This window comes from Acanthochromis polyacanthus, chromosome 22, assembly GCF_021347895.1.
Source record: "Acanthochromis polyacanthus isolate Apoly-LR-REF ecotype Palm Island chromosome 22, KAUST_Apoly_ChrSc, whole genome shotgun sequence".
Lineage (NCBI taxonomy): Eukaryota > Metazoa > Chordata > Actinopteri > Pomacentridae > Acanthochromis > Acanthochromis polyacanthus.
In genome coordinates this window covers 14,702,683-14,720,744 of record NC_067134.1, presented here as the reverse complement: position 1 = coordinate 14,720,744, position 18,062 = coordinate 14,702,683, and the positions used below count along the sequence as shown (strand labels likewise).

General features: G+C 39.1%; 2 protein-coding genes and 1 long non-coding RNA gene across 6 annotated transcripts in view; 1 reads left to right on the top strand and 2 right to left on the bottom strand.

Annotated features, from left to right (window-relative positions):
* The window catches only part of LOC110967925 (NACHT, LRR and PYD domains-containing protein 12-like), a 246,638-nt gene that overhangs the window by 123,467 nt on the left and 105,109 nt on the right, over nucleotides 1-18,062 (top strand). The gene's annotated exons all lie outside the window — the stretch shown is intronic.
* Nucleotides 5,271-9,958, bottom strand: LOC127531797 (NLR family CARD domain-containing protein 3-like). The gene is made up of 7 exons (XM_051941928.1): nucleotides 9,861-9,958; nucleotides 9,475-9,700; nucleotides 7,510-9,277; nucleotides 7,259-7,432; nucleotides 6,789-6,962; nucleotides 5,942-5,988; nucleotides 5,271-5,791 (listed from the first exon to the last, which is right to left on the bottom strand). The coding sequence occupies exons 1-7, from the start codon at nucleotides 9,945-9,947 to the stop codon at nucleotides 5,271-5,273; spliced, it is 2,997 nt and encodes a 998-aa protein (XP_051797888.1). The 5' UTR covers nucleotides 9,948-9,958.
* On the bottom strand, nucleotides 13,174-18,059 carry LOC110966916 (uncharacterized). The gene is made up of 5 exons (XR_007938904.1): nucleotides 17,016-18,059; nucleotides 16,811-16,901; nucleotides 15,998-16,080; nucleotides 15,632-15,804; nucleotides 13,174-13,658 (listed from the first exon to the last, which is right to left on the bottom strand). It is a non-coding gene; the product is annotated as an uncharacterized LOC110966916 (long non-coding RNA).

The following is an 18,062-nucleotide window of genomic DNA, read 5'->3' as shown; positions in this document are numbered from 1 at the left end:
CGTTCAGATATCTCTGCAAGAGCTTGCTCAATTTTCCACCGATTTTTAAACGGTTTGATTTGTTATAAACGCCAGAGATGTCGTTATGTTATTGCATATTTACGGATAATTATAACCATGGACTTTCATATTAAATTAAAAAAGTAGATATTAGAGCATTACCTGCCATAGCTGCACACATACACACAGTGAAATTAAATCGTCAGTGTTTATATTAAACATTTAATAGTTTGATATTTTATATTTCTAATTAATACATATATTAAATATAAAGGGGTAAGTTGACCCACATGATATTTTAAACTTAAACTGAACAAATAATGTATGTACAATATATGAATTGTGATTCATATTGGTTCAATTTACCCCAAGGCTTTTGGTTCATCTTGCTAACTAATTTAATGATTCAGAATGATTTTTTGCTAAATAATTCACATAGTTCTATACATTGAATATCACTAACATGCATAATGTATAAGTTTAGACCTGCGTCCATTTGCTTTAGCATAAAAATAATTATACCACAAAAGTCAAAGAATTCCACATCCAGTTGGAAATGATATTTGATCAAGGGGATGGTTCGTTCATCTTACCTGTTCTCCCCTACATCCATCCATCCATTCTCGATACACCGCTTCATCCTCGCTATCTCCCCTACATATATTTTATTATACATTTTTAAATAAACACATTCAGTAACATGACATCAAGGTTTCTTTTATTAACAGGTGCGCACAATTACAAAACAATTCAACATTCACTCCAAATCAACAGTAACACTAAACCATGCAACATTCACTCCAAATAAACAGTCAAAACCGTCCTTTCTTAGAGCAAGTTCCCATTGCCTCCTCTTCTCTGCGTTTTGGGGAAACCTTCAAAACATGAGAAGATACCCAAGATATATGAATTATTGACAACATTTTACACCCTTCTTACCTTTAACGTTAATGGTAAGGACAAAAATACTGAGCAAAATTATGATATTGTTGGGGTAATTCATGTAGCCTATGCTTGAATGCCATTATGAAAACCTAAATAACAGTAATATGTTAAAAGAAATGTGAAAAAGAAATATTCAATGATTATTATGTAAACAAATGGTAGAAACATTTCTAAAACGTCAGGGTCAAAATAACTTGTATTATAAAAGTACAAATCCACTAAGTTAGTAACAATTATCCTAAATATGTCCCTCAAATCATTTCTTTATGAGTGAAAGGTGATTCCACAGGCTCTTGTTTTGAAGGAACGTTCATTTGAGCATCCATATGTTGCACAAAGTGTGGCATCTTGCACTGTAGGGGGGGTATTTTTGCAAACACAAAGCCAGCCAGTTACTGTATCACAATGAATCTAAATCTAGGATATATTTCACTAATGAAACAGCTTGGAAATCATGTTAAAACAAAGGAGTAATTATGTCTTTCCCACCTGTATAGAATTAAGTCCAGGTTACTTTGTAATAGTCCAAGTGGCTCACATGTCTCATTCACAACCTCTTGTTTCTTTGCTAGCAAATGCCCAACTGCATCCACACAAATTGTCATTTAGACAAAATATGTTGTTGTCACAAAATTATTATTGGTCTCACGGAAACCTATATAATTGAAACTCCCAGATTGCAGCCTTGCAAATGACTGTAACAAACACACAACTATGCAGCGATTTTTGAAAAGAAAAACTGCAATTTCAACAGGTCTGCGTGGCCTGAATCATAGCCACGTTAATAAGGTTTTTAATAAACCAAACCGTTTGTAAATCCTTCAAGAATTCAGCAAGTTAAGTTTATTTTTGTTTATGTAGGTCACTCACCTTCCATCCACTACTATAGAGCGCTCCGGAAAAGTCCCCCGAGGTAAGATGGCTGACCGGTGACGACGCCGGCGAAAGTCCCATCAGCCATCTAGCCTTTCTATGTATATCTATGCGGGGCGCTGTCAGCCTGTGCCCTGCGGTCTCCTATCTCTTGTACTGAAGAGGAACGAACTGCGGATGTCAAAGTTAGAACGAGAGTCAATGGGGAAAGATTAGTGCGCCCCGGGCCAGATATGACGTTTCTAATCTGACTTTTTATTACAAATTATACATTTTAGTAACTCTCTACAGGCTCTATTATCCATTTTGCTTGCTAAAAACATAGAATATACATGTAAATGTAATTTTAAAAACGTTTTATTAAAGGAAGGGCTGTGACACTACATGATGTGACACAGAGGGGGCGGCGCCCTAGCGCCCTCTATTGACCAGCCGCCCCTGGTCCAAACCAGGCGTAAACTAACCGTGACGTCACCCGTTGGTTTCAACGGCGAGAAAATGAAGATTTTGCTACTTCCTGGTCGCCGTTTTGGATTTTTTGGAGCCAGTGACGTAAAAAGCGTCATCAAACAGACTGGACCGGAGAGCAGCTAGGGGCAGGATTGGCTGAGAACTCTCTTATCCCGCCCACGTTTTGCCGCAGAGGTTTCTGTTGCTGTCTATCAAGTATAGCCACGCCCCCTGGCTCTGCCAACTTTAACGATTTATTTAAAATTCAGTATTGATTTATTTTAAGATCGGCCACCTGATCTCTCATTTTGACCATGAAAACTAACGGGAAAAAAATCCTGAGCTGTAGAACATCAGTCTATCAAATTTTATTTTTTCCAAAAATGAATTGGGGTCTATGAAGAAAAAGCTTTTTGGAGCCAACCCTAGCGGACGGTGTGATATTGCAAGTTTTTGACACTTCCGGGTTTGCTTCAATTCTGGAGCCAGATGCTACGTCCATTATATATACAGTCTATGGTCCAAACTCCATTCCATGGGAGATAGGGCCTTTCAGGCGGCTGCACCGTGACTGTGGAATGCCCTCCCCAACCACCTGAGGGCGCCACAGTCGCTTGAAGTTTTCAAAAGACATCCATCGATCCATTCTCTGTACACCGCTTTATCCTCATTAGGGTCGCGGGGGGTGCTGGAGCCTATCCCAGCTGGCTTCGGCGAAGGCAGGGGACACCCTGGACAGGTCGCCAGTCTGTCACAGGGCTTTTCAAAAAACAGTTGAAGACTTTTATGTTTTTAAAAGCATTTTCTTAATCTGCTGTATTTTTATTGTTGATGTTTTTTATCTGTAGCACTTTGAGATTTGGTTTCAAATGTAAAGTGTATTATAAATTAAACTTATTATTATTATTAAATTTTTTCTATTCAATATTCAGGTTTCTACAGATAAGTTTGTTCATATGTCATTTACAGTCTGATCTAAACTTTTTTTTTCTAAAAAAACATGCTGAAATGCACAACATGATCAAAATGAGCCACAAAGTCAACAATTTTGAACAAGAACAACATTTAAACAAGAACAACATTTAAACAAACAACATAACCAAAAGTAAGCCGCACAACAACCAAGATGGTACATAAACAGATGAAAAATGACCTGAATTCGATTTTTTTTAAACTGAAAAAAATTATCCTCAAAATGATCAAACTGATCCAGAAATCTTCACTTACATTCACCACTGTGTAGATTCATTCTATTCAATATTCTGAAGGTTTTACACAGAAGTTTGTTAATATATTACAGTCTGATTGATACAATGTTTTTCTAAAACCATACTGAAATGCACAAAATGAGACATAAAATGGAACAGAAAAACCTTAATCAGATGCAAAATGTCCAAAATGACACACAATGATCTAAATGAGACACAAAATGACTACAACAGAACAAAATAACTTTAAAGTCATGGAAAATGTCAAGTAAACACAATTCTAAAGACAAAAACTGACCAAGGTTAGAGACAAAATGATCAAAATGAGCCTCAATGAGACACAAAATGACCAAATTGATCAAAAAAAGAAACAAACAAACATGATGTGACCAAAATGGAACAAAAAACAACAACAAAAAAGAGATGTAATTTTTTTTTTCCACAAACAACCCTAAGGACACAAAATGAGAAAATGTTAGGTTGTCAGTCTTGTGAAAACTTCAGTCTAACATGCCAGTCTGTAGTTTTATATTTGGATCTGATTTGCAGCTTGTCGTCGGAACTTTCGTCTGACCTGAATGCTTCCTATCTGGCTGAGGAGGCTTCATTTTTCTGTCAGTCTTTGCTCCTAATGTCTTCACGAGTTTCACACTTTCTTGACCACAGCTCTCCAGTATCTCCAAGGTTTGTGTGTTAACCCTAACCATAACCCTTATTTTGGTCAGTTTGAATCCTTAGGATTGTTAGTCGAAAAAATGTTGTCATTTTGCATCTCTTCTTGTTTTTTGTTCCATTTTGGTCACTTCATGTTTTTTGTGGTCAATTTGGTCATCATCATTCAATATCATGTCTTATAATCGCCATTATAAGACAAAGCAATTATGAGTTTTTATGTATAAAACAGTCATTGGAATAGAAGGTAATAGCTGTTCTAAAGAGAACGTTCTCACACTACAAAAATATCTGCATATTACAGCTGTATTCTTGGACAGTTTTTTATAGATTCATGTAACTTTAGTCAGAAATAAAAACAAGACTAATCTGTGACACCAATTAACAATTTGGATTTTCAGCAGATTACTCTCTGGAGCAATACTGTGACAGTAATTAGGAAGATGATACCTCAACAAATTTAACATGAAATTTAGACAAAAAAAAACTAGGGACACAAATTGACTATCTGGTAATTATATATATGTAGAAAAGATCCAAAATTTGCTTGGACTGTTTCGAATGTAGCCTCAAAATTTGATTGAAATCTCACTTTTCTATTTTGAGGAAGAGCACCAGTCTTGACATTGACAAACCTGTCTTGGCTAAAGCAGAATCTGACCACTCATATCTGAAGTGATAAGCGGGTAATCTGCAGTAATTTGATGGCATTTAAATCATTGGGTTATGGCATAATTTGATTATAAATCTCAGGTTATAATGTTCCCTTATTTAGCTGGTAACTGTCAGACCCCCCTCCCCCTCCTCCGATGGCTGATTCTGGGATCTCATACCTCTATGCATCTCGACAAGGTCAAATGCTTTTAGTTCAAGTGAGCGTCAGAGGAACACCACATCCTGATTTTCACTCTCAACATTTGACTGGAAAAAAGATGCAAACACCACAATTGGCTCCTGGAATAATCACAACTTCCATCTTTGAAGAGGAACAAGTTTACAAGGATTTCACAAAGCAACACATGGAATCCATGAATGTGAAAACATGTTTCTGAGGGACAGAGTCATGAGAGACTCAACTATCTGTTCAACACTGAATCTCTAACAGGAGGAGACTCTGGAGACTCAGCACAGAAACACTGAGGAACCAGACCCGTAGACCCTAAATCCAGGATAGAGAGGTTGAATGAATGTGGTGTTGAAGGTGTGGAGGAGGATCAGAGAGTCAGATGAGACTCTGTAGAAGGACAGAGTTCGAGCAGGAACATCCACATAAACTGAAACTCTGTGAGAGACTGAGGAGGAACTGATGGATATTGGACTGTTATTGTGACAGACAGAGTAACCATCATCAGAGCAGATCAGACTCCAGGACTGATCATTAGATCCAAACTTACAGTCATCACTGCTTCCTTTCCTTCTGATTCCTCTGTAACTCACTGATATATGAACCATTCCTCTCCACTCCACCTCCCAGTAACAGCGACCAGTTAGACCAGTTCCACACAGCAGCTGAGGACAGTCAAACCTGTCTGGATGATCAGGATACGACTGATCCTCCTTCACACGAGTCACCTTCCTGTTGTTGTCAGACAGTTTGAGTTTTCTGTTTACTGTGTTTCTGTCGACTGTGAGTTGACAGGAATCTGATGGAGAGAACAAACACAACACAGCTGCAGTTATTGATGGATCAGGTGATCAGTATTGAACCTTTGATGAGGACCTCAGAGATGTGACACTTTGAAGATGGTTGAATGTGCTGCTTTGTTTCCGTCAATCCATTAAAACACACTTACACTTCCTCGGACCTGGTGTCAACCACTGGACTCCAGCAGGTGTCACCCTGAAAAGAGGAGGACGGTCAGAGCAGCAGCGACTCTTTCAGCAGCACGTATGGATATTACATGGCTCTCACACTGTTTCACTGATAAAGGACCGGTCCAACATGGAAACACAGACACCTGAAAGCAGCATCTCTGAAGTCCTGTCCTGTGCTCGTCACGTTCCAGCTCAGTTTCAACTTGTTATTCTTACTCATTAATGGTTCCTCTTTTCATGGAGCGAGGCTAACAGTTTATCCTGCTTCCTTACCTAACAATTTTTACCTTGCATCCTGTCATTGAGCTAAGCTAGGCTAACAGCATATCTTGCTTCTAATCTTTGTGTTTTGCTAGGCATACAGTTTTGTGTGCTTCGTGTCTTTGTGCTAAGCTAGTGTTACCGACCCAATTTCATCGGCTTCTGAACTGTAGTTGGACAGCCTCGGGTAAATGCTAGCTCACTCAGCTTAGCGTGGCTCACTGTTAGTAACAAATTGTATTCAGAGTCCAGACCAACTCTGCAGTGGAGAACAAGGAACTTTATTCAAACTCTGCAGCACACTGTACACACACTCAGCTTCTCCAGAACACACTTGGATCTACTTCTGTTTGGACCATAACATGTGCTGTGACTGCAACTGGACCATACACTTCGTCCTTCTTCCGCTTCAATCTTCTTCCTTCCTACAGCTGAAGCACTTCCTCTGATGTCTCATACACCCTCAAAACTACCGATGGAAAGGCACAGGCTTGGCCTGCAGCACTAGTATGATAGTTTCCTGAGAGTGTCTGTCTATCTGTCTGTCTGTCTGTCTGTCTGTACCTGAGAGTTTCCAGTCTACAGAGTGGATCCTCCACTTTAGCCCTCAGCATCTTCTCTCCTGAGTCTCCTGGATGATTGTAGCTCAGGTCCAGCTCTCTCAGGTTTGAGGGTTTGAAGCTCAGAGCTGAGGCCAGAAAAGCACAGCCTTCCTGTGTGACCAGACAGCATGACAGCCTGCACACACAAAACAACACAAACCTGACGGACAACACTTGGTTGGATGTTTCTCACTCTCTTTTCTTCTTTATCTTCAAGCTAATTTTGCTGCACATTTCATGCGGCGCAAGCAAATCAAGGATGTCAACAATAATTAGTGGGATTTAATCATGTAAAAAATAAACCCTGACAAAGTCCTGCAGAAGTTCAGTAAAAGCTCATTTGATGAATCCCATCAGCAGAAATTATTCTACTTAGGTTAGCTGTTTATCCACTGATAGAAATCACATCAGTTTCAAAGTGTGAGTCCTGACCTGAGAGCTTCCAGTTTACAGTGTGGACTCTCCAGTCCAGCAGAAAGTCTCTCCACTCCTGAATCCTTCAGGTCGTTGTTACTCAGGTCCAGCTCTGTCACTCTGGAGGACTTGGAGCTGAGGACTGAGGACAGAGCTCCACAGCTTCTCTCTGACAGATTACAGCCACTCAGTCTGAAGAGACAAAAATCACATTATACTGATGAAACAGCAGCAAAATGAAAAAGTATCTTCAGTCTCCCACTACTTACACTACTTTCTTGGAGGCTTTGACCACTGGCAGCAGCCTCAGAAGAACGTCTTCTGAAGCAGAGTATTTCTTCAAGTCAAACAAGTCCAGATCTTCTCCTGATGACAGCAAGATGAAGCCCAGAGCTGACCACTGAGCAGGAGACAGTTTATCTGTGGACAGATGTCCTGATCTCAGGGACTGTTGAATCTCCTCCACCAGAGAAACATCGTTCAATTCATTCAGACAGTGGAACAGATTGATGCTTCTCTCTGCAGACACATTCTCACTGATCATCTTCTTGATGTACTCCACTGTTTTCTGATTGGTCTGTGAGCTACTTCCTGTTTGTGTCAGCAGGCCTCGTAGGAGATTCTGATTGGTCGGCAGTGACAGACCCAGGAGGAAGCGCAGGAACAAGTCCAGGTGTCCGTTTGGACTCTGTAAGGCCTCGTCCACAGCTCTCTGGTAGAAACCTGTTGGATCAGGTTTCTTGAAGGTTGTTAGTTGTTTTTCCAGCAAGTTGATTCCAGAGCTGATGAAGGTCTGATGGACATGAAGAGCAGCCAGAAATTCATGAATGCTCAGATGGACAAAACAGAACACCTTGTCCTGGTACAGCCCTCTCTCCTCTTTAAAGAGCTGTGTCAACACTCCTGAGTACACTGACGCTGCTTCCAGATCCATGCCACACTCTGTCAGGTCGGACCCATAGAAGATCAGGTTTCCTCTCTGCAGCTGATTAAAAGCCAGTTTTCCCAGAGACTCAATCATCCTCCTGCTGTCTGGACTCCAGTGTGGATCTGTCTCAGCTCCTCTATCATACTTGACCATCTTGACTTTGGTCTGAACCACCAGGTGGTGGATGAACATCTCAGTCAGGGTTCTGGGCAGCTCTCTTCCCTCTCTGATTCTCAGGAGCTCCTCCACAACTGTAGCAGTGATCCAGCAGAACACTGGGATGTGGCACATGATGTGGAGGCTTCGTGACTTCTTCATGTGGGAGATGATGCTGTTGGCCTGCTCCTTATCTCTGAATCTCTTCCTGAAGTACTCCTCCTTTTGTGGGTCGGTGAACCCTCTGACCTCCGTCATGATGTCCACACAATCAGGAGGGATCTGATTGGCTGCTGCAGGTCTGGTGGTTATCCAGAGGCGAGCAGAGGGAAGCAGATTGCCCCTGATCAGGTTTGTCAGCAGCACATCCACTGAGGTAGACTCTCTAACATCAGTCAGGACCTCATTGTTGTGGAAGTCCAGAGGAAGGCGACACTCATCCAGACCGTCAAAGATCAACACAACCTGGAAGTATTCAAAGCTGTAGATTCCTGCTGCTTTGGTTTCACTGAAGAAGTGATGAACAAGTTCCATCAAGCTGAACTTTCTCTCTTTGAGCACATTCAGCTCTCTGAAAGTCAATGGAAACATGAAATGGATGTCCTGGTTGCTTTTGTCTTCAGCCCAGTCCAGAGTCAACTTCTGTGTTAACACTGTTTTCCCGATGCCAGCCACTCCCTTTGTCATCACTGTTCTGATTGGTCCATCTCTTCCAGGTGAGCTTTTAAGGATGTCTTCTGCTCTGATGCTTCTTTCTGCTTTGTCTGCTTTCCTGGATGCTGCTTCAATCTGTCTGACCTCATGTTCATCATTGACCTCTGCAGTCCCTCCTTCTGTGATGTACAGCTCTGTGTAGATCTCATTCAGGAGGGTCGGCTGTCCTGCTTTAGCGATGCCCTCAAACACTCTCTGGAACTTCTTCTTCAGACCACTTTTAAGTTTACGTCCACAGACTGGAGCAAGAAATTCTGAATGAAAATTCAAAAAAGAAAGAGTGAAGTAGAAGTAACCTGGATATTAAAGCACCAAAGTATCAATAAAGTGAAGGTAACAGTTTGTCCCCCTAAAGATTGATTGTGTGAAGATATTCAGAGAGTTTAGTAAATGTTCTTTCAATCAGCAGCTTCAGACTTTAAACAAATCCTCTTACTGCTCTGCAGACAGTCAGCCAGCTTCTCCTGCTTCATCCTCCTCAGGAACAACACAGCGATCTGCTGAAACATCTCTCTGGTGTTCCTCCGCTCTTCATCATCACCCTCCAACTCCTCCTCATCCTTCCTCTGACTCTCTGACCATTCTGGGTAACGTGGACTCACAGCCTTTTGCATGTTCTTCAGCTCCTTCTTCACAAAAGTCACCATTTTGTCCTCCAGCAGCTGGAACAGAGAAATGTGTCAATGAGTCCATCAGAGTGAAATCATGGAGCCAAACGTCAGATCCATGTTGGACACATTGATAGTCCACTGGTCTACAAAGAGCAGCATGGAGACACCTGACCAAAAGAGATGGAGAACAACTTGTTGTCCATGCACACACCATGAATATGGAGTCCAGGTGATGCTGCTGGACAGACTGAGTTCTGGGAACTTCTGAGTTCTGCTGCTCCACTCTGTGGATCAACATCAACAGTTAACTCTCACTTTATCACACAGAGAAAAACACAAGCTGAAGGTCCATGATGTTCATTAGAGATTCCAACATTAGTTTGTTTTCCATTTGATTCTGACTGATCAAACTCAAAGAGGACAACAAGAACCATTTTTCTGTCCTCTCCATCCTCGTCCAACATTAGTTGTCTCCATCAACAATGCAAAATTAATCCTATAGGCTAACATACAGTCTATCAAGACTTATATGATCACAGAACTGGAGTTTTGTCCAGTAAAAAACTATTTCTTGATATTTTAGTGAACTCAGAGTTCTTGCTGTGATCCACCTGGTTCTGTTTTTAAAGTCTCTGTGGATGATGTTCATGTTATTAGCATCACTTCTTCAAAGCATTTGTTCTGTTTGATGCATCAAAGAGCTCTTGAGATGACACCAACCACATCTGAAGTTATTTTGATTATATTAAGGAAAAATTCTAAACTTTAACTATTGGAGGCATGGAGCCACGCTGCCACACAGACACCAAAGAACCACAAAAAATTCCACCACTAGAGAGGCATGTGGAAACTTTCAGGAGATTTAAAGCAGCAGAACAATAACATTAATATTAAGAATAACAGCATATATGAGAGGACATGAAGTTCTGATTACATGAGATGAAAACTAATTTGGATTGAAGAAAACATCTGACAATGGATTTCTGGAAAATCAGTAAAGAGATTTTTTAACCTTTGATCAAAAGTTTATGTTCTGAACATCTTACCTCTCTGCAGCAGGACGGTGTTCTCCTTTAAAGTTAATAGAAAAATCATTAGACCGGTCGCTCTTGAAGGACACACAGCTGGATGGAGGTCCAGGTCCAGGTCCAGAGGACTCTGATCTCTGCTGGATGATGAACCCTATCCTTCTAGCAGAGTTTCAGAGTGATTTAATGATGAACACATTTGCAGCAATCACAGAATATTTGACACAACAGTCAGTAGTTTGATTTCATAGCTTACTTATTTGCAACAGGACGTTGTTCTCCTTTAAAGTTAATAGAAAAATCATTAGACCGGTCGCTCTTGAAGGACACACAGCTGGATGGAGGTCCAGGTCTGGGTTTAGGAATAAATCTCGGTCTTGGTCCAGCTTCAGGTGCAGGTCGAGTTAAAGGTCTAGGTCTACGTCCCGATCCAGGTGGATTCCTGTGAATAATGATGCAGCAGTGATGTGATGCTGAGTTCTGACGTGCACAAGAGTCCTGGATAGTTAGAGATGGTGGTCTCACCTCTGAGCTTTGCTCTGGCTCTCCTGTTCCCCACACAGAGAGCTTTTAGAGAGAGGGACTCTCTCATATCTGTCCTCACACTGATCCATGCTGCTCAACTCACAGCAGCTCACACACACACTTTCCACCTTCACCTGCACAGGAAACAAACATCATTGATCCACTCAAATCCTCCTGGAGACGATCAGCTGCTCCTCCACTGATCCACTCTTATCTTGTGTTTCTATCAGCTGGATCCAGTCAGACAACAGTATGAGGACGTAGAACCTCCTCCTCATATCTCTGTGGTTGTCTACATGGATGTTGAAGTTGTCCAGTAGAACTACAGACTCCTCAGGTAGAACCCTGTTGAGGAAACCATCCAGCAGCCCAAGAAGATCTGAAACTCTGAGCTGCTGTTCACCACATTAGCAACAACAACAGTGAGATCTGGCTGCTTTCCAGACCACAACACATTTAGATCATTAGTATTTTTAGACACATATTTAGATCGTAAGCATGTCTTCATAGGGAGCATCTTTAGTAAGCATAGTAACTTGTTACATAGCATATTAAAATAGCATATTTATGCAGTATGTGCATTTAAATACCCAGTATGTTTAGACAGTCTGTTCGCCTAAGTAGTATATTTACAATTATCTATTTAGCATTTTTAGCTAGATATACTAAAAAGCTACAATGCTAGCTAATTAAATACACTACCTAGCAACATATTCTATCTGTCTACAGTATGCTAATTATCTAAATATGCTAACTTAACTTGTTAGCTAGTTAATATGCTTATGAATTAAATATGCTACTTGGGTGAATATGTTATCTGTGTAAATATTGTCTGAATTATTGTTAAACTACTTAGTATTTTTAAATATTTTGCCTATTTACATCAGTAGTATATTTTCACAGTGAGCATTTTAACTTAGCACAGTTAGTAAGCATATTTAGACTTTTTTTTATACAGATTGTATATTCAGTGAATTGGCATATTTCCCTACTAAATACATCAGCTAGCTGATACAGTTGAATGGTAAAAATTTTACAAATTTAAACACAAAATGACAAAAATAAGACAAATTAAGAAACAAAATTATAAAAATGAGACAAATTTAGACACAATATGCTAAAAATGAGACAACGTTACACTGTTAAAAAAAATCTGTATAATTTACGGTAAAATACTGGCAGCTGTGGTTGCCAGTAGTTCACCGTTAAAAATACAGTGACAATGTAAAAGACATTACGGTACACCAAAAAAAATTCTGTATAATTTACAGTAAAATACCAGCAGCTCTGGTAGCCAGCACCGTAAAAACTACAGTGACAATGTAAAAGTCATTACGGTAAAGTAAAAAATTTCTGTATAATTTACGGTAAAATGTCGACAACTGTGGTTGCTGGCAACGTAAAAGTCATTACGGTCCTGGAAAAAAAATCTGTATAATTTACGGTAATCTACTGGCAACCACAGCTGCCAGTAGTTTACCGTAAAATTTACAATCTAAATGTAAAAGTCATTACGGTACTGGAAAAAAAATCTGTATAATTTATGGTAATCTACTGGCAACCACAGCTGCCAGTAGTTTACCGTAAAATTTACAATCTAAATGTAAAAGTCATTACGGTACTGGAAAAAAAATCTGTATAATTTACGGTAATCTACTGGCAACCACAGCTGCCAGTAGTTTACCGTAAAATTTACAGTCTAAATGTAAAAGTCATTACGGTACTGGACAAGAATCTGTATAATTTACAGTAAACTACTGGCAGCTGTGGTTGCCAGTAGTTCACCGTAAAAAATTATGGTGATAGTGTAAAGACATCATGGTATGTTTCTATGGCAATGGGAAATTTTACAGTGTTTTACAGTAAAAATAATAGCTAAACTATAAACCTATTGACAGTAAACAATTTTAACAACAGATATACTGTAAACCCAATTTACAGTTTCTCAGTGATAAACACAATACAACTGTATGAGGTATTACGGTACTTTATTGCTAAGTTCAACTTTACAGTGAATTACCAGCAGCTGTGGTCACCATAATGTCATTGCAAGAAATACAACACATCAGATAATAAAGTTGGTTGGCACAGATTTTACAGTCAAAAACTGCTAAAGGTAAATTACAAAGGAAATAACAAATTAAACATATTATCATTAATAAACTTTAAGAAATTGTTTTAAGCATTCTCTGAAATACAACAACTTATCCACTACAGCAACAAGGCAGTGTTTAGATATTGGGGAAAAAACAGCACGTGATCATATGAGAAATAGTTCATGCAAAAACATAGTCACTTGCCTGGTTAAGATTAATAATTCATTGAGTTCAGACTTAACTGAACAGGAGGCTCAGAATGGGATCATATCACACACGATGCTGGAACTGGAACTGGAACCACTGGCTTTGGTTGAAGATTCACTGTTGGCCATCAGATGTCTGCTGGCATGATTCTCTCTGCATCCAGAAAACAGAAACAAAGTAAAAGTTATATTGATGTTGTTTCAATGATGCCTACACAATAACGCAGCGATAAACAGCGTTCTGTTGTTTAACTGAGCCCCAGTTACCTATACATAGAAGAAACCAACTCTCTGAAATATCCTTTACCAATGTCACTTCTGGGAAACGGACACGTCAAAAATGTTTACTTAACCTCTGTCGCTAACTTGACATCTAAATACACAGATGCCTCCACTTAAGCAGTAAGACAATCATCATGACTGTTACCACACACAGCTCCACACAGTAACTGACCACAAAAACATGACGGTGGTGAACAAGACCTGCAATTTAATATATGTATCACAAGTTCAATGCAAGATTTTGTATTTGCCAACTACTAGGTCTGGTGCCATTTAGTCAGTTTTATTTTGTGCGTCTAAAGGGAAGTTTTTGTTCTTTTTTTTTTTTTTTTTTTTTTTTTTAATGGGGTTACCCACAGTCAGTGTATTACCTGCAGTAGATTTTGGTCAGCACAGACCCATTTAGGAGACACAGGACCCTAACCCTTACTGCTCAATTCAGATGTTTTGCCAGATCAGTTTTGTGTGTGGCGAGTAACTTTTTTTTTTAATGTGGCGAATATCAGATTTAAATGTGAGCAGATCATAGCCATGAGGTGACTCACATGTGCAAAAGAAAACAACAAGATAGTTGGATTAGTGTTCATTTTGTCATTTTTGTTTGAAACATGTCAGCAAGGTAAAACCATACTTTTCTCATTTAGTTGTCGGTTTAAAAGTAACGCCGTTCTTCAACAATAACAAGACGTCACACACAGAACGCTGTAGTACGAATGTAAATAAGAAGATATTGGAAACATGGCTGCCTCTGAAGTCAGTTTTTACTGCCTGATTTACAAGTTATTATGCAGTGGAAGTAGACAAATGAGCAATCACTGTCCTTCGACACCCAAGCCATGTCCTTAGTGTCCCTTTTTACCCATTTCTGTCAAAATAGTTTTAAATACAGATTGGTCATGGTACGACATGTAAAGTTTTGCTTGCATGGCTGTAATACCACAAACACTTAATAGGTCTGAAACTTCATTGTCCTCCACAGTGTACTTCCATCACCACTGCCCTCCATGTTTGTTTTCACTGAGTGAGACCCCCACTCCTTCCTCCTCGCCAGCTGCTGTATGTCGATCTAGAGTGGCGTAAAAATCGCACTGATTTCTGATACAAGTCACATTAGAGGAGGGGGAGATGTAGACATAAGTAATTGGGCCGATATAGCCATACAAGCAAAACCTGGTAGATTGCTCTTAAAGGGTCTTTATTTGAAACTATTAGGTAGAAATGGCCTAACCAGACACAGAAGAACCTGGCTGCAGTGCCAAAAGCTCAGTTCAAAGAGACTGAGGATTCAAACTTACTTCTGTAGTACAGTGTTCTGTGTGTGATTTTATTGTTCTTTTGCACATGCCAGTCACCTCAGGGCCTTGATCTATTCACACTGAAATCAGATATTTTCCATTAAAAAATAATGTCAACAGCCACACCAATAAAATCAGATCTGGCAAAAATCTGAACTGAGCAGTAAGGCTTGCAGTGTGAACTTTGACAAAGTTCTAAAGTTGAAACATGAAGTACCAGAAGAAAAGATTATCTAACAAGGTAAAGTGGTAAAAATATTCTAAATATAGCGTACACTAAAACAAATTTTTACTTTAGCTGAGTTGTACTTCGCCTTTAGGTGACTAAAATACTGTTTTATTTTGCCTCTTTATGCTATGGTAAAAGATGACTTATTCTGTCCTGACCTCAACCTTCTTGGAGTGGTAAATACTATTAATTGTAAATGTGAGGTGCAAAACAATTTTTCTAAGTACTTCTTGTATGTATGTACAAAGTCCACATAGATTGATGCTTGAGTTGTTTCTGCATCTATATCCTTTGCTACACTGAATTATATAAATTGCTTACCTCTAATTTCCCTTGACAAGATTGAGGTCCAGGGTCCAGACTTGACTAAACACAGGTAGGACAGATGTTCAATGTTCAGCAAACTGGAACTTTGAGGATGTGCTGTCATCAGTTTAGCTTGAAGATTCACAAGTTGTCAGTCAGGTGTGCATTGTGGCTTGGCACGATCCCCTCTGCAATCAGAAAAAAAATTATATTAAATATATAAAGATAATACATTTATATAGTCTTTACATAGTTGCAACATGCTTTTCACAACAAAAACATAGGTAAAAAGCTATAAAAACAAACATTAAAGAAGTAACAACACAAACTGAGAAAATGGTGAACAAACAGTAAGTTCAAATTTTCACACAAAAGACCAACCTATAAAAAATGATTTCAGGAGCCGCTCAAACCCATTTGGTGAAGTCCATGTTAAGGGTAGCCACTATAAGACGTAATAAGACCTGGAAGAAAGAATAGAGACAAAAAAGGTAAGACAACAAAGTGAAAGATGAAATCATCTTCATCCTCAACATACACTGTACAAACTTTCCTGCTCCACCCTCAGGTAGTCCAAATGTTGTAATCCAGTGCATCCAACGGACTACTTCGCCATTTGTTGTGCGCAGGCTGAGCTCCGCCAGAGTGGAGCCATCTTAGTTTTGTTATTCTCCTGTAGGCTTTATATGTTTATATAAGTGTTGTAATGTGGCACTCAGCCTATTTATGTTTACTAGCAGCACTTATATTTTCCATATTCACAGTGATTTTGCTTCTTCTGTTGTTAATACAACTTTAATACTGTTAGCTTGAGTAGCCATGGATTAATGTCTGTAACACATGTGGTCTGCCACTGTCATGAAGTTGTGGCCATTTTTGTTTATTGCATTCCATGTACAGTGCCTGTAGAAACTATTAAACTATTAAAATTTTATTTTATTATTTCATTAAAGCCACACAGCTACAACACAATGCCTGTATTGTTGGATACAGAATTAAAACATATTCAATAAATGCCTGGATTGCTGCAGTCTTTCTGACAGAAGATTTAGGCCAATCTTGTACAGTATATGCCAGCAGTACAGTCAAAATATATTTCATTCACTCTTTTAAATATTCAAGTTGCCAAAAACAATCAAAGGGCTACATTCACACGCCAAAAACATTAACAGTTGGGCCTACCAATTGGCTTACCTTAGTCCACATGCCAAGATCAAATTCCAGCCTGGACCCTTTGCTTCAAATCCCTCTCTCTCCATTGTTTTCTGTCATCTATTCAGACACTCTTCAATGAATGAAAGAAATGTAAAAGTAAATGAATAACAGACATATATTATGAAACCAATTTTTTGTAAGTTAAAAACTGCTTGCTTTTGGAGTTTAAATGAATTAGTCTCACCGTTTTTCTCACCAACGAGTTGTTGCCCCAAAGTCTACACCTACTCAGCAATGCCTGAAAGGTGGCAGGAGTGAAAGACAAGATAATTTATACAAGAGCAGTGAGGACAAATAACAATGACAATTTATTCCTAAGATACATACAATTTGTGACATCAGTTTGCTTACCATTAAAGGAGATTCTCAGATGGGCAATGCTCAATGTCACCAGCCGTCAACCTCCACTGAAGGTGTCACAAAAGTACTGAAACAGACTAAAATGCTTTCCATAACCCTGTTTTATTAATTTAAATGCAGCATTGACTTACAAAAAAATGTGGCATAGGGTCATATGATTTTACTTTCTCCATAGTCAGTACCTACAGTAGATGACTGTCAGCACATCCCGTGTTTGGAGAAACAGACAGGAGTACATGCACAGCAGTTAAGTATTGTCTACTTCTCCAGACTATGAATAAATAAATCTGAACTAACCCAGAAGTAAACCACCATTTACTATTTTCAGAACATATAGACAGTCTTTCATTTGAATTCTCTGATCAAACTGAAACAGCCTCAAACACAAATGACAAAAAAAACAATGCTCTTGTATTGCTGCTGATCATTGGGAATTAGTAATGTCAAACATTTCAAGACACATTACATACACATGACATCTCAAAACTGTTTATTAAAACTATGACGCTAACAAGATAAATATGAAAGAACATTATTCTGCATCCCAGGGCATCAATCTTAAATAGAAAAAGTGCACACATCCAGGTCCTGTATCAGGTGCAATACAAACTGAACCAAGTGGTCACAAAAAAGTAAAAGGAGTCTGTACACTGTTGTGCTTTTTTTAGACTGGTGTGTGTAAATCCAGTTTTACTATCATTATTCTCAGATCATTTCATAGATTATATACAAGGTGGGATGGTTGATAGCGCTACCTTGTGTCTTTTCTGTTTATTTTTCCCGCTACCTGCCGCAATTGGAACAATTTTTTGTTGTGTGTAGATTCCTTTTTACTTTTTTGTGGATCAACACTATATAAATGCAACTCTAC

Excerpts from the sequence above, each read along its gene's own strand:
- LOC127531797 (XM_051941928.1), bottom strand. The coding sequence starts at position 9,947 with ATGTTGATCCACAGAGTGGAGCAGCAGAACTCAGAAGTTCCCAGAACT. Across the intron at positions 9,701-9,860 it reads ACCTGGACTCCATATTCATG|CTGCTGGAGGACAAAATGGT; the intron begins GTGTGTGCATGG and ends TCTCTGTTCCAG. Across the intron at positions 7,433-7,509 it reads AAAGCCTCCAAGAAAGTAGT|ACTGAGTGGCTGTAATCTGT; the intron begins GTAAGTAGTGGG and ends TTGTCTCTTCAG.